Below are 16,408 nucleotides of genomic sequence, written 5' to 3' on the forward strand. Positions count from 1 at the left end.
GGTATTATTCAGAGTGTTACAATTTAGGTCATGCTCATTCAGGTCAGTATGTACAGACAACAGTAACATAACGTAACAAATTGTACAATTGCAAAGAAAAATTATTAAACCCAACTACAAAATTGGACATTTAATGGTAGAAATATCTGATAGAAGTTTCCTGTGCATAGGCTAGTCTTGTGTCTCGGGCCTGAGGCATCAATTGAAATGAGTGTGTGTGTGTATGTGCATGCGCGCATGTGTGCTTGCGTGTTCCCCCTCCCTTTCAAAACCGCCTTCATCACCCCTTCCCCCAAAAAACCAAACGCTTGACTGCTCTGTCTTTGCAAACTATTAATCCATCTTCAATCTCCCTTTTCTATCCAAAGTCCTTGAACACAGCATCCTCCTCCAACACCTCTCTTCCGTTGTCCAGCTCAGTGGGACTGACCTCACTTGATTCCACTCTTATCTATCCAATCGTAGTCAGAACATTTCCAGCACTAGTTTCTCTTCTAACCCCCACACAGTTACCTATGGAATCCCCAACGTTCTCTCCATGGCCTCCTCCTCTTCCTCGTCTACATACTGCTCCATGGCGGTATCATCCAAAGACATGGGGTCAGCTTCCACATGTACTCTGATGAGACCCAGCTCTACCTCTCCAACACCTCTCTTGACCCCTCCACTGCCTGTGTTGTCATACTACTTGTCCGACATCCAGTCCTGGATGGGCCATAATTTCATTTAGTTAAACGCTGGGAAGACTGAAGCTATTGTTCTCTGTCTCCACCACAAACTCCATACCCTCGCCACCGATTGCATCCCCCTGTCTCAGGTTGAACCAGGCTGTTCGCAGCCTCAGAGTCTTATTTGACCCCAAGCTGAGCATCTAATACCATATTCTCTCCATCACAAACACCGGCTGCTTCCAGATCCGTAACATCGCCCGTCTGCGCCCCTGCCTCAGCCCCATCTGCTGCCAAAACCCTCATCCACCCCTTATGTCAACTCCAGACTCAACTATTCCAATAGCTCTAGCTGAAGAGCTAGAACCAGTGCAGTAGGACAAATGGCCTCCTTCTGTGCTGTAATTTCTACGTAGACACAATGCACCCTATAATCACCCATATGATGTACACACAGTTCACAGAATAACTGAGGTTGGTTTTCCATATACAAAAAAGACAATAGCTGTAAATCCTCCATGTGTTGTACACATAATGCACAGAATAGCCCTGCGACCTTCCCTTGTACTGTAGGCAATTCACTGAATAACTTTCTTGGAATTTAAAGTCCTATCAACGTCTCTACTCAAACTAAACTGAACTCATACATTCATGGGCATCAAAGGAGATCGTAGAATTCACAATCATCACTTACTGATACGAAATGACATCATTGAATGCACAGAGCCACTTGTATTTCAGTAGTGAAGTGAAACATTTTTTGAACCTTTTAGCAAAGGTTCATCATGTATGCCATAACTTGCTCAGTTATTTTGTATGAAGTATGTTATCTCCATTCGAATCACACAATCCCAACAAAGCACTAACACAATCTGTGGATTTCACATCCCCATGTAATAACTGTGCACAACATCATTTGATCCAATCACTCTCTTCTACTGATCTATTGCTCTACTTGTGTGCTTAAAATAACAACTGAAACCTTATCGACCAACGGTTCTTTTCTCACCCTCCCAAGAAGCTCTTTAGCTACCATGAAGCAACAAGTCATAGAGTTTTAGCTGTGTGGTGAAATAAAAATGGACAGTATCCATTATATGTTTTTTAAAAGTTAGAACTCTGTACAGAAGCTGTAATTATGGAGTTTAATACTGTACAATATCAAAACTCCGATTTTTTAAACTATTTTTACATTTTTATATACCAAATCAAAAAAATACCTTCAATTTAAAATGTAATATTGTAAAATGTAATACTAATTCCACTTTTAAAATTCTATACTATGAAAGAGATTGCATTAAATTGAACTTTTTTTTAAAAATGGTCCCTGTATAGTCACTTTTGTTTATGTCATTCATGAACTATTGCATCTTCCTCAGTCAATGAAAAGAAATATTTCAAAATAAATAACAACATGCAGGGGGTGCTTTCAAACCACTCCCATGTTTAACTTAAGTTCATAATAATGTCATCATTAATGCAGAGATGGTGTGACTATTGGGGCAAATTTAAGTTACAGGATTTCCTTTGTACGTTTCTACCAATACATTTCTATTGCATTGCGGAAAGGAAAGAAAAACAGTGAATTAAAGTTCCTGTTGTTTTTTTCAAACGGGATTTGACCTTTGACTCTCTGGAAAGACAAAATGGAAAATTTTGGATCTCATTTTATTTTTAAAACTCAACTCCTACTCATTTCACAGGTTCTGTCACAGGTTCTAACTGCTGAGCATCCGAGGTGTTTAAAAGGTTCTGTCGCAGGGAGCTTTAACCTCAACAGTTTGAAATATTTTTGAGTTTTCATTCTGGTATGAGAACAAGTTAAACAATTTTCTGAGCAAATGGGATTGATGCAGCATTCACCCATGTAATGAGCCCTGAAAATGCAAGGTGCCCTGAAGCACTGCACTTCCCCACATACAACATTAATAACCTGCCATACAAAATTCGAATTTCCAGCCCGTTGCTAAGTATAATCTGCTTACATTAGACACCTTTCTAATTATTTCCATAATTGTTATTCACTTTGTTTTCATTTTACTTCATAACGTTACTTATGGGAAACATTGATACAATGCAAGGCAATAAATGCAGGCTTCACTTGCAAGGTGCTGACACGGACTCCTATTGCACAGGTACAGGACGCAACAACATTCATAAGAACCTCAATATTTTATCTTTTTTTAAAAATGTGTTTTTAACTAGATGAGCAAATTTAGGAATAACTTCTATTGCTGCTACCTGAAGTAAGTTTGCTTCTGTATGTGTGCACATGAAATATACATGTAGATGTGACTTCAAAAGGAAATGTCTGACCTCTGGTTATGCAGATTAGATATTGCAAACAGCAAACATCATTTGTATTCGCCATTCCACGAGCAGTGGGGGCAGAGGGGAGAGGAAAGACATCATGGAAGTGTTGCTTTGTTCAACAGTTATTAGAAATTGAATCACGAATCCTATCAGCCAATTCTCATATATCTTTGAGCCCTATTTTGATTGACAGTTTTAACTAATTGTGCTAGGTACTGCTCACATTTCAGGATTTTTGATTATTTTTCTTCACAAAAAGCATTCTGGGATTGGGTTATATTCTAAAACAAAATTAATACACAGGTTGAACAAAAGGCCACAGGCTGCAGACATTAAACATGCTTATTGAACCCAAACAGGCTGGTTTGTGGAATTCACAACTGATACAATGAGAGTTAGTTGTCTCATTCCAGACCCATTAGCCAGGATGGCCCCCATTCAACTTCAGAACAGCAGATGTTCTCATTAAACTCATAACCCAAGTGAGGAGGAGAGTTTTATTAACAGGCTAACTGGGAAATAACTGGGAAACACAGCTCCTGACCTGGGGGAGCTAGAGGCTAAAATGCAGGATGTTAGTTTTTGCAGTTAGAAGTAGTCCATGCAAGCCCCCCGCCACCCCCACACACAAAAAATATGAATGCTGTCTCACCTATAACTAGATTAAAAACAACTTGCATTTATATATCCCTGTAACTAGGTGCAGTTGATGAAGATATTTGCTAATCTGAAAGACTGCCATGTTAAGAGTGCTCAAATTTTCCATCAGAAGAAGAACATAACATAAGAACATAAGAAATAGGAGCAGGAGTAGGCCAATCGGCCCCTCGAGCCTGCTCCGCCATTCAATAAGATCATGGCTGATCTGATCCTAACCTCAAATCTAAATGCATGTCCAATTTCCTGCCCGCTCCCCGTAACCCCTAATTCCCTTTACTTCCAGGAAACTGTCTATTTCTGTTTTAAATTTATTTAATGATGTAGCTTCCACAGCTTCCTGGGGCAGCAAATTCCACAGACCTACTACCCTCTGAGTGAAGAAGTTTCTCCTCATCTCAGTTTTGAAAGAGCAGCCCCTTATTCTAAGATTATGCCCCCTAGTTCTAGTTTCACCCATCCTTGGGAACATCCTTACCGCATCCACCCGATCAAGCCCCTACACAATCTTATATGTTTCAATAAGATCGCCTCTCATTCTTCTGAACTCCAATGAGTAGAGTCCCAATCTACTCAACCTCTCCTCATATGTCCGCCCCCTCATCCCCGGGATTAACCGAGTGAACTTTCTTTGTACTGCCTCGAGAGCAAGTATGTCTTTTCTTAAGTATGGACACCAAAACTGTATGCAGTATTCCAGGTGCGGTCTCACCAATACCTTATATAACTGCAGCAATACCTCCCTGTTTTTATATTCTATCCCCCTAGCAATAAAAGCCAACATTCTTGATCACCTGCTGCACCTGCATACAAAATGATCGTGCAGTGGCTGGGAATCGAACTCGGGTCTCCAGCATGGCGGGCAAGAATTCTACCCCTGAACCACCAATGCATGCACTTTGGCAACTGTTCACCTACCTTTTAAACTCAAAGAAAGCATGCCTACGTTCTGGAAATGCACTCTGTACTGCTGCCATGTCAATACACCTGCCCTATGGTGGATGAAAAGTGCCAAGGAACAAGCACTAATCACAAACCTAAGATAAAGTGCCTGCATGCTACATGTTCACCACTCACATAATGTGACTGTTTGCTAGAATCCTCTCCTGCTGCTGGTCGTTGCAGAATTTTCTTCTTACATAGAATTTACAGCCCAGAAAGAGGCCATTCAGCCCTATGCCGGTGTTTATGCTCCACTCAAGGCTCCTCCCACCCTACTTCATCTAACCCTATCAGTATATCCTTCTATTCCTTTCTGCCTCAAATGCTTATCTAGCATCTATGCTATGCATCTCAACTACTCCATGCAGTAGCAAGTTCCAACCGCTCTTTGGGTAAAGAAGTTTCTCCTGAATTCCTTATTGAATTTATTAGTGACTATCTTGTATTTATGGCCCCTAGTTTTGGACTCCCCCACAAGTGGAAACATCTTCTCTACGTCTACCCTATCAAACCCCTTCAAAATTTTAAAGGCCTCCATTAGGTCACCACTCGGCCTTCTCTTTTCTAGAGAAAAGAGCCCCAGCCTGTTCAGTCTTTCCTGATAGTTATGACCTCTCAGTCCTGGCATCATCCTTGTAAATCTTCTTTGCACCTTCTCCAGTGCCTCTATATCCTTTTTACAACATGGAGACCAGAACTGTTCACAGTACTCCAAATGTGGTCTAACTAAAGTTCTATACAAGTTTCAAAACTTGTTTAACATAACTTCTCTGCTTTTCAATTTTATTCCTCTAGAAATGAACCCCAGTGCTTTGTTTGCATTTTTTTATAGCTTGGTTAACCTGTGTTGCTACTTTTAGTGATTTGTGTATCTGTACCCCTAGATCCCTTTGCTCCTCTACCCCATTTAGACTCTTATTTTTCAAGTAGTATGTGGACTCCTTATTCCTCCTACCAAAATACACCACCTCACACTTACCTATATTGAAATTCATTTGCTATTTACATACTCATTCTGCAAATTTATTAACATCTTCTTGTATTTTGTCGCAGTCTTCCTCATTATCAACTATAACCCCCAATTTGGTGGCACCCACAAATTTTGAAATTGTACTTCTGATTCCAGAGTCCAAATCGTTTATGTAAATGGTGAACAACAGTGGTCCCAGCACCGATCCCTGTGGAACACCACTTCCCATCTTCCGCCAATCTGAGTAAATACCTTTAACCCCTACTCTCTGTCTTCTGAATCTGTTCCAATGCAATGGCCCTCTGAAGGGTAAGGCTGTGCAAGGTACATTAGGTTAGAATCATTTAAATACATAGTCTGGCCTGTACTGCATGCCTCCTCTGATCTAGCCCTCCCTCTTACAGCACCAGCACATAATCAGGGCTATCCACCAGGATACACATAGGTCCTATTTAGGCAGAGCTCAATTACAATTCCCGTGGCTTTCACTCACAGCTGACAGATGGGGTGCAACTTTAAGAAAGTGTGAAACCCAAGGAAACCATGAAGTAAACAATGAAATCACTGGGTTGACATGCAACTACTTGATAAACCCCCTGAGCAGACTCCCCATTAAGGAACAGGAACCAGATGACTGAATAACTCACCAGCTGGGTGCTGGGCTCCAGCAAAGCTATTCGGCTGCTGAGACCACATTATGGGGCCCAGACCTCTGACCTTTATGTTTGAAGTCTTAATAAGCCTGGCGGCCCTCAGCACCACAGGTGCTTCACCAACGCATTATCCCGTGCCATGAACAACAGGCCTCAGGCCCATTACCCAGTAATACGGGTAGCCTGCATTCAATGCATGTCAGCATGATAGACACCAAGGATCACATTATTGGCTCCTAGATGAATTCTCATCATGAATAGCTGAATCTGTTATTTTATTTTGTGAAAAGATGGCAACCAAAACAGCCACCATTAGGAAAACAACAGATTTTTAAAAAAATTGTTCCACAAGGCTCTTTAGACGGTCTTGGGACAGTCAGTCATCAGCTAATGGAATACTTTGTTTCAGGCAATAGGGCCAGCATCAAACAGTCTCAGACCAGGTATAGCATGGGTACAAGAAAAGTAAAGCTCCCTCTACTCTGCCCCAATAGTGCGGCCTCTCCGAGTCTGCCAAACTTAAAGAAATGTTTTCCTTCTTGCCAATGTTTCCCTTTCCCCTTCTCCTGAAAGCAGGGCCTGCATGCAGGAGTATGACTCCATGAATGTTGGGTGCCCTTTGGTACCTCATCTAAATGGTCATTATTAATGTGTGCGCCTAGTCGTGAATGTCAGCAGGCTAATTGACCGTGAGGGGCACTACAGTCAAGCCTGATCCTGTCCTCACCCAATGGGCACGTACATGCTTCTAGCACAACTCACTGGATAACTTTCACAAGCAGATGAATTATTGCACCATCCAACCCAGATGCGCTGAAGCCAATTGTGGCACCCCTACCTGCCACACCGGTTGAAGCCAGCCAACTCAACACAGACTGGGGATTCAACCAGAGACCTTCCAGGTCTGTTTGGCTTAACTACTCTCTGGATGAACTCAATGCAGTATCAGGCAAACCAGTTTTATTCCAATTTTCCAATTTTATTAATTTCCCCCAAAATTTACCGTCCCAGTAAGAAAAATCATGCCATTATAATTAATTCACAATAAATGGCAGTAATGAGCAACACAATCATTAATTCATCTAACTGCCGCCACTAACAAGGACATGGAGGACACTAGTTGTTCCTCGGAATAAAACACTGATGAAAGAGAGAGAGTAAAATCTTAACATGAGTTTGAACTATATAAATGAAGGTATTCCTGGGTTTGCCGATTAATGTCACAGTAACCACTGTAGCAAAGGATATCCCTCAGCAAACTGCTGATTTCCTTTAAGGAGATTAGAGGAAGTGCCCTGCCTGACAGTCCAGCTGTACAGAGAAAAACAAACTCAGGATTTGTTCACAGTCTGGCGCTTTGAATCACACTTTCAGACTCCTACAGTTTCTATGGTGTGTGGAGTATCAGCAAATCCCAGACCAGCCAGTATTTAGCCGTACACTTCTGCCGCTTACATAGGCTATAAAATGAGTGACAGTCATGTTTGCTCACTTCCTGTGCTATAACCCAGCAGCGAATTTAATTTGCTGCATTTGATTGCAAAAGAAAATTACTTACGGTAATATATTTGCGAAGTAAAAATTCTCAGCACACTAGGAATTCTGATTAAAGGGGGATCATTATACAGGGGAAAGAAAAAAGGGACAAAAGTTATATGTCATTTTCAATGTGATTATGTCACATGCAAGTGACACAATATTTCTGTGACACAATAACATATTTCAACACAAATTAGACAACTGAAAGTCTATGACAAACAAAAACACATGGCTCAGAAATTCTAGCCTATTTTGGGCTTGGGATCATTGTAATCTGGGCACGGGGAGGAATTTGAGGGAAAACCCGTTTCCACATGATTTCCGGCCTTTCCTGGCCACAATGACAGATTCTGACAGGAGGTCAAGCACTTCTTCTACTTGTACCTCTTCCGTCGTAATGTCATAATTGGAGGTAGGACTGGTGGGATGTCAGGCTCAACTGGAAATCCCCCACCAGTTCTGCCCAGTGTATAGCCAGTGATAAGTATGCCTATACAAAACAGGCATGCTTTGCCGTACATAACTGGGCCCCACAACATCGTATCCCAGTGGCAACCCAACTCAGGCACAAGAATAAAGGAGTAGCCAACAAGATAATTCTGTGTTGTTGAAACTTTGGCCAGATCCCCTCCCCCAAAGCATGTCACAGTGCCTATGCAAAATCCCAGCACCCCAAAGGGCAGGCAATCCAGTAGTGCAGGAATCTACCCGTATAATTCTATTGACCCCAAACTTGGTTCTGTGACAGAATACGGACCACAGCAGTCGGGTATGCAGAGGCATGACTCCACCAGACTTCCGGATATGGTATGCGGCCCCTGAAATTTCTGGGTTCAGTAGTTTTCTGTGTCAGTGATGCTACTTTAAAATCACCAGTTCATTTTCTCCATTTCACATACAGTTGTAAAACATGAACTCAATCCACAAGTGTTTTCCACTAAACAGAAGATAGCAGAAGTTTACAGCGCAATCTAGCGAAAAAGAAAATAGTTGCAATTTCTTATGAAATTTGTCTCTTGGTCCAAGAGACAAATTTCATAAGAAATTGCAACTAAGCCAATTCATCCAAATCATATTAAAAAAAAAATCACACATTCAGCAACATCACCTGCTTATGAGAGTGTCATACTTTTACTTTTGATTCAAAAAGGATTTCCTTTACTTAATGTAATGTACAAAATCAAATGACTCAACTTCCATGCTTTTTCATTCCATTCCAGAAGAACATTAACATTTTTCAGGCTTTTGGCTTCCACAGAAAGATATGGGGATACGCCCAGAATCACCATCTTCAAACTGTAATGAGTATGGCAAGCAAGGATCTTTCTACTTCACTGGGTATAGTAGTTTCCAATGTGCAATGAATGTATTCAAACAATGTAAAGAGTTGAGAATTCCTTAATTTTATCTGGTTACCTTCATAACAGAAGATAGTTCAGGAAGTCATTTTATTGCAGTTGCTCCAAATAATTATATTTTTTAAACCTAGTGCATCACAGGATTTATTTTTCTTTGTCAACGAAACAGTCAGCAAGACTCATTTGTTCTGTCTTAAATTTGTACTGGAAAAAGTGTCAACACTATGTGACTGCTATCTCTACAATTACTGCTGTGAATAACTGTTTTGGCTAGCTCAACACATCATGCTTTCCGTGAAATATCAGCTTATATATGGGTAATACTCATTCTTCAAATCTACAGCAACAATCTGCACACCTATCTGCGATCACAAAGCAGTAACTTTATGAGATGTTCCACATCAATTCTCTTATACTCCAATGCATCCAATGACTCCAGAGACAAGAAAAGATGAATTCATAACTGCTGTAAAGCCCATGCATCTTTCTTTCCAGACAATAATCTTTACTATTCATTTCTTTATATCCTTCTTTAAGGATTTTTTTTTCTCCTACTTTTACATTTTTTTTTAAAAGAGAGAAAAATTTTCTGTTCTTCCTGACCACAATACAAGAATTCTGGAGCTGTTTTACAACTAAGTAGGCCAGTAACGCTATGCAAAAAGGAGGATCAGTCGTAAATAGAGTATTTGACTGCTCATTTATAGGCTGCATATAGTGACACCACTATTCCCGGCCAGAATGGAAATGATTGGGTAATTCTCCGGTCACACGCCTGGAGTGACTGGGATTGATTTTATGCACATAATTTGTATGTAACTATCCTCCACTCACTGCAAATCATCCTGCTTTTATCGGGAGACATTGCTTTAGTTTCAGTCATGAGTTCTGTTTGTTGTAGTTCGTAGACACTCCTTTTAAATAGACTCTATAGACTGTTTGCTGTAGTGCGCTGTTTAAACAGACTCCATTTGCTGTAAAATAGACTGTTTGCATTGAGGCCTGCCAGAGGTCCCACCCCGCCTCCAACTCAGTGGTGTCAATAGACACTCTGCCACTTATAACCAAAATGGGGGGAAATATCCAGCAACAACGTACCCCAGAGAGTCTCGGAATCCAGGCTCTAATCTGATGTTATCACATGATCTGATTCAGTTAAAGACTTCCAACTAAAATAAAAGAACGTGCTTTTATGTAGTGCTTTTCACCACCTCAAGGTATCCCAAAGCACTTTGCAGCCAATGAAGCATTTTTTGATGTATGATCACTGTTTTAATGTCTGAAAACACAACAGCCAATTTACACACAGCAGTAAAACAAATGACCAGATAATCTGTTTTGGTAGATAAATGTTGGTCAGGACACTAGGAGAACTCCCCTGCTTCTCTTCGAAAAGTCTTATGGGACCTTCTACGTCCACCTGAGGGGGCAAATGGGGAGGTCTCGGTTTAACATCTCATTTGAAAGAAGGCAATTCTGATACTGCAGCAGTCCCTCAGTATTGCACTGAAGTGCCAGCCTCGATTATGTGCTGAGTGTCTGGAGTGGAGCTTGAACCCATGACCTTCAGACTCAGAGGTGAGAGTGTTACCACTGAGCTAAGAGTGACACATTAAAATATTAAAATGTAGTCTCAACCAAAGTTTTCCACACAATAATAACTAGATTGAAGTAAAGGTAAACTACAAGTCCCACCAGGCTTGGAACTAGTGCAAGCCACTATTTGAAAAATATACATTGGTTGCGATGCATTTGGTTCTAGAAAAATTCTGACCAATGCTGATGACCTCAAGAGCATTTGTAAATTTAATACAAGTTCAACATTAAGTAAATCAGTTCAGTATAAGAACAGAGTTTATAAATCAGGTAAATTTGCTAATTTATCAAAACATGTTGGAGATTTCATACTAACACTACTATATTTTTTAAATGTTCATACACTACGTACTTCACATTAAAATTCTGCTTTGAAATTCTTCACAAAAATGTTACCAGTGTTGGATAATTTTGGGATGTGGTGTTGCACTGCTCATTTTACAAAAGTATAGGATAGTGATCCCAATATAATCCTAAATTTATTGAAATGCTAAGAGATGGGTGGGCACACCGCAGCTGATGTTGCTACTCTACTGTGTGCCCCATAATCCACAGTGTGCAACTGTCCAGCTTCAACATCTGATACTCAATGGTTTATTGCTGAGCTTTTAAAAATGAAGTTATGTGGCCCAACCTTGCTGCTTGAATAATAGATATAAAATGCAATACATAACATTTTTTTCACTGCGAGTGTTCATGCACTGAAGCCCACCCACAGGAGCTCACTCAACCCCAACTAAGAGTGCCCAGTATAACTGATCACCTGCAAAAGGAACACCTTACTGAATGCTGGAGCAGGCTCGAGGGGCCGTATGGCCTACTCCTGCTCCTATTTCTTATGTTCATAGAATTAGTGACTATAGTCAATGATCAGCACAGTAATATGTTTCAAAAGGACTTTTTTTTTTGTTAATTATCCATTCAAGATGAAAATGTTGGTACTATTGAATGGAACGTTCCCACCTAGGCATCCATTATCACCATCAAGCGTTTCATGGTAAAGTATAGCATTGATGAATACATCTGTAATTTGCTCAGTCCCAAACTCAGACGAACACCCCCAATATACTGGTATGTTACTTTTTTCCATTTTGTGCTGTGTGCCCATGCTCAAAAGGAACTGGATTGAAACTGCCCAACCTCATTTTACAATTGATCCTTACAGGCAACAAACAGGGGATTTTCACCCGATTTGCAGATGCAAGGTTCATAATGCCGGTTTCAGGTGTGTATCCTACACACCTAAAAGTCGCCGACTTCTAATTGGGCAGCCAGTGCACTTCTGGGGGAGATTGGGCGCTGGAGATCGCGACCAAAAATTCGTCCACGTCGCCTTTGTGTTGCGCCCAAAAAGCTGATGAAACAACAATGATTTTCACCCCGATTGAGTCCTCCACTCTTACCATTGCAATAAGCAAATATGGAGCAAAAATGCTTAAGTCTGTAGGTAGGTTTCATGCCGACTGTCTTCTGAATCAGAGGTAACAATACTGCCCCTGCCAGCCTATATCTCACTACCTTCACTTATAGTTCTCAAATCCCATTTCTATTATAGTGCTATCGCTGAAGGGTGCCTTGCAATATAAACGACTATAACAAACTGCAAGATAGAAAAAGCAGCAGAGGCGACTCCAGATGCATCCAACACTACCTCAAGAGTTAGTTTTGCCCTGACTGCAAATATCAATGGTCGCCATCAGGTATGCTTGCCATCAGAGCTGTCATTTTGTTCTGAATTATATGAACCGGATCCCAGTATTGGGAAAATTCACGTGTATATATGTATGGTTAGATAATGGTAATTTTTGTTTACACAGTGCTTGCAGGAAAATATACTGAGGTCTTAAGTTGTTGATATTGTGGCATTTGTTCCCTAGCCACCGACTCTATCCCGCTCCCTGGCCACTTTCTGAGGGTGAACCAGACTGTTAGCAGCCTCGGCATCCTATTTGACCGTGCTAAGCTTCCAACCCCATATCCTCTCCATCACCAAGACCGCCGACTTCCACCTCCATAATATCTCCTGTCTCCGCCCCGTCTCAGCCCATCTGCTGCTGAAACTCTCATCCATGCCTTTGTTACCTCCAGATTTAACTATTCCAATACTCTCCTGGCCCGCCTCCCACCTTCTGTAAACTTCAGCTCATCCAAAACTCTGCTGCCAGTATTCTAACTCGCACCAAATTCTGTTCCCCCATCACCCCTCGCTGACATACATTACCTCCTGGTCCGGCAACACCTTGAATTTAAAATTCTCATCCTCATGTTCAAATTCCTCCATGGCCTCATCCCTCCTTATCTCTGTAACCTCCTCCAGCCCATCAACCCTCCAAGACTTCTGCATTCCTCCAATTCTGGCCTCTTTTGCACCCCCGATTTCCAGCACCCCATCACTGGCTGCTGTGCCTTCAGCTGCCAAGGCCCTAAGCTCTGGAATTCTCTCCCTAAGCCTCTCTCTCCTCCTTCAAGGTACTCCCTAAAACCTACCACTTTGACCAAGGTTTTGGTCACCTGTCCTAATATCTCCTTAAATAGCTTGGAGTCAAATTTTGTCTGATAACGCTCCTGTGAAGCGCCATGGGACATTTCACTAAGTTAAAGGTGCTATATAAATGCAGGTTGTTGTAATACATACAGACAGCACTAAGGTAGTCAAACAGTCTGTATACTTCACCTCGTCTGACCCCCAGTGAGGCTTGTCAGAAAGAACAGCACTGATACTAATGGGGATATAAAATTACAAAATAAACAAATGTAACCCTTTGAAGCTATTGCAAATTTCTGAATAGTGCAGTTCTCAAGGGATTTGGGAAGGTGAAATGCAGTTGAATGGTTCAAATCAGCACCATAATTCAATCCCAGCTGAGAAATCTTTTTCAGAATTCCAATGCCTCAGCTCTAATATTTTCTAGAATTGTGCCCAGAATGATACATTCTTTTATGAAATTTCACACTCACTTTTGAAGGAAATACTGTTTTTGTTTTAGCCCCTACCTGTGCACTGTGCAGTAAATGTAGGCCCTGAAAATCTGTAGGCCTGTAATCCTGGTAACTTCTGCCGAAATCACGACTATCAGGAACTATCAGGAACCGCCACATGAGCACGGAAAGTCAGCTGACCTCAGCCGACTTACCGTGCTCATGTGGCGGTTCCCTCTTTCACATGTTGATGATGGATGATCACGACACTTGACACGCATTTTGCGTGCCCTCCTGCCCTAATATGCCAGAAAATCCACAAAATGTGGCGGGGGAGGGCGTCGACCTACCCCTCCTGGAAAGAACACGATTGTGCCCACAGCGACTCTTTTGTAAGAGGGACACACTTAAATAAACAGGAAGATAATCATTTTTTTTTTAAAGAGGTCCATGCCAGGATAATGGCCTGCACCCCATAGGTGAGGCCCACAAGTGCCCTCTGGCAAGCCGATATGCCTTTTCTCAATAGAAATACCAGCCCCCGCCAAATGAAAGGCTGGGTTTCAAGGGAACTCCAAATTGGGAGTTCCAACCCCTGGCCCTGTCGTTTCTGAGGCCATTGGCATTGTAAAGAGTGAGTGGGGGCTTTACCCTCTTCCCAACGCAAGGCAATCCCAGCCTAATTGGGCGCACCCCCACTGGAGTTGCGACAGGAATGTGCTGGAAGGGTTGATGAGTTTAGATCCCGAGCTCTTTTGCTAGGCAGGCAGTGCATGTGCTGTACACCTCAGCAATTACTCACACAATGCATTAAACAGATTTTCAAATTCGGTTTGCATCCATTGTCTAGGAACATCGGACCAGGAGTAGGCCATTCAGCCCCTCAAACCTGTTCCACCAATTAGATCATGGCTGATCTGTATCTTAATTCCATCGACCCACCATTGCTCTGTAACCCTTAATACCTTTGCTAACAAAAATCTATCAATCTCAGTTTTTAAATTTTCAATTGAACTAGCCTCATCAGCTTTTTGGGGAAGAGTCTTCCAGATTTCTTTTATGTGAAGAAGTGTTTCCTGACATCACTCCTCATTAGCCTAGCTCTAATTTTAAGACTCCCCCAACACAGGAAATAGTTTCCCTCTATCTACCCTATCAACTCCTTTAATCATCTTAAACACCTCAATTAAATCACCCCTTAATCTTCTATACTCAAGGGACTGTGGGCACATTATGTAAAATGATAGAAAAAAAAGTCACAAATCAAGAGTTCTACAAGGTTAGTAGAGACAGTGGTTCCAAAATACATCTGGCAGCCATACGTCCTGCTGGACTGCACAGTGTAGTTCAGTGCCCAAGATCAATATTTTTAAAAGCTCAACATTTGAACTTAATGACTGCTTTTGGCTGTTTCCTGTTAACACAGAGGTATACATTACCTGCACGTTCTCTTCGGTGACCTCTACTTCAGCAGTGTATATATAATCTATTAGTTTACTTAGTGTATGTCCATCTATGTCTTTTATCTCAACTTTCTTTGCTTTACTTTCAGTCATGTCTCCTACAAAACAAAAAACAAAATTACATTAATTACAGAGGCAATGCTGTTTGTCAAAGATAACACACTTTAACCAAGTCATGCTCAAAAGCTCAAGTGGTTAGTGAAATTTGTGCATAATTGTGAGTAAGACAACTAATTCAAACAATACTTCCACAGATACATAAATAAGTCCACCTTCAGGTCAATTGTATCTTCCATTTCCTGGGCTAGTATCACCGTGAAGAAGTCAGGTGCAGTGGATTACCAAGAGTCCAGTGAAGTAGCAGGTGAAAGAAACGCCTTCCTGTGGTGTTTCAGGTATAGATCAGAGAAGTGGTAGGGGAAGCTGCTGACCAACCTGTGGTCTTTGAATCTGTGCTGCCAGTCAGGCAGAAAAAGGAAGCTCAATTTCAAGCAACATGAGGATACACCACAGGCACACATCCAATCTGTCAAAACCTTCTGTTCACCAGTTACAAATGAATTTGCTGCTATCCAGTTTGAATACTTTCAAGTCAGAAATTGCAATTGCTTTAATGTGTAAAAAAATCCACATTGAAAATGCCTTGCAATGTTTTTCCCCCTCACTCATACTTGCCACCTTCCGGCACTTCTCCCAAATCGCCAATTCATGTGTAAACCTGGACAGCAAATGTCAGCGGACTATTCAATCACGTGGGCATTACCACCAAGCCTGATTCTATCCTCATCCTGACACATTTTCCAGCAGGAGCCATGGAATAGTAGGTAGCATTGGAAATCCTGGCTGTTTTTAACTGCTTCCGAGCCCAGAGACACAACCAATTGTACCTCACTGCCACTCTAGACTGAGATCAACTCAGCACAACACAAAGAGCAAACCTCAAAAACATCCTGGTCTCCAGTATATGGCTTAGTATCAGAGAGAGAAAAACCCAGTCAAAAGTCTTAGTCACTATTGTTCTAAAGCCAATCACAGGGAGATGTCACAAGTGTGGCACAAGTGAGCTTGACCCGGCTGAGATTGAGGACTCTTTGGGGGAGGGGGGGGGAATGGCAGGTAGGAGCTGTATCCTAAACCCTGGTATTGCACAGCCCAGCATCACACTAACATGTTGTGGCATTGCAGGGACCTAACTAAACATTTTAAAATTCAGGCAGCTAATCAATCACTTATTACAATCCAGACCCAAAAATTTGAACACCTTGAACCTGTACCTTAAAAATTTGTGGTACATTACTAATAAAATTGCTTTAACTAGCTACCGCACAAA

General features: G+C 41.5%; 1 protein-coding gene across 3 annotated transcripts in view; it reads right to left on the bottom strand.

The window, feature by feature from the left end:
* LOC137332428 (kelch-like protein 3) overlaps positions 1-16,408 on the bottom strand; it is a 128,283-nt gene that overhangs the window by 86,245 nt on the left and 25,630 nt on the right. For all 3 annotated transcript variants that reach the window (XM_067996254.1, XM_067996252.1, XM_067996253.1), the window contains exon 4: positions 15,055-15,176. In XM_067996254.1, coding sequence (XP_067852355.1) covers positions 15,055-15,176 — 122 coding nt within the window. The remainder of the gene's footprint in view (positions 1-15,054; positions 15,177-16,408) is intronic.

Source organism: Heptranchias perlo, chromosome 14 (genome assembly GCF_035084215.1).
Source record: "Heptranchias perlo isolate sHepPer1 chromosome 14, sHepPer1.hap1, whole genome shotgun sequence".
NCBI classification, from domain to species: Eukaryota; Metazoa; Chordata; class Chondrichthyes; order Hexanchiformes; family Hexanchidae; genus Heptranchias; species Heptranchias perlo.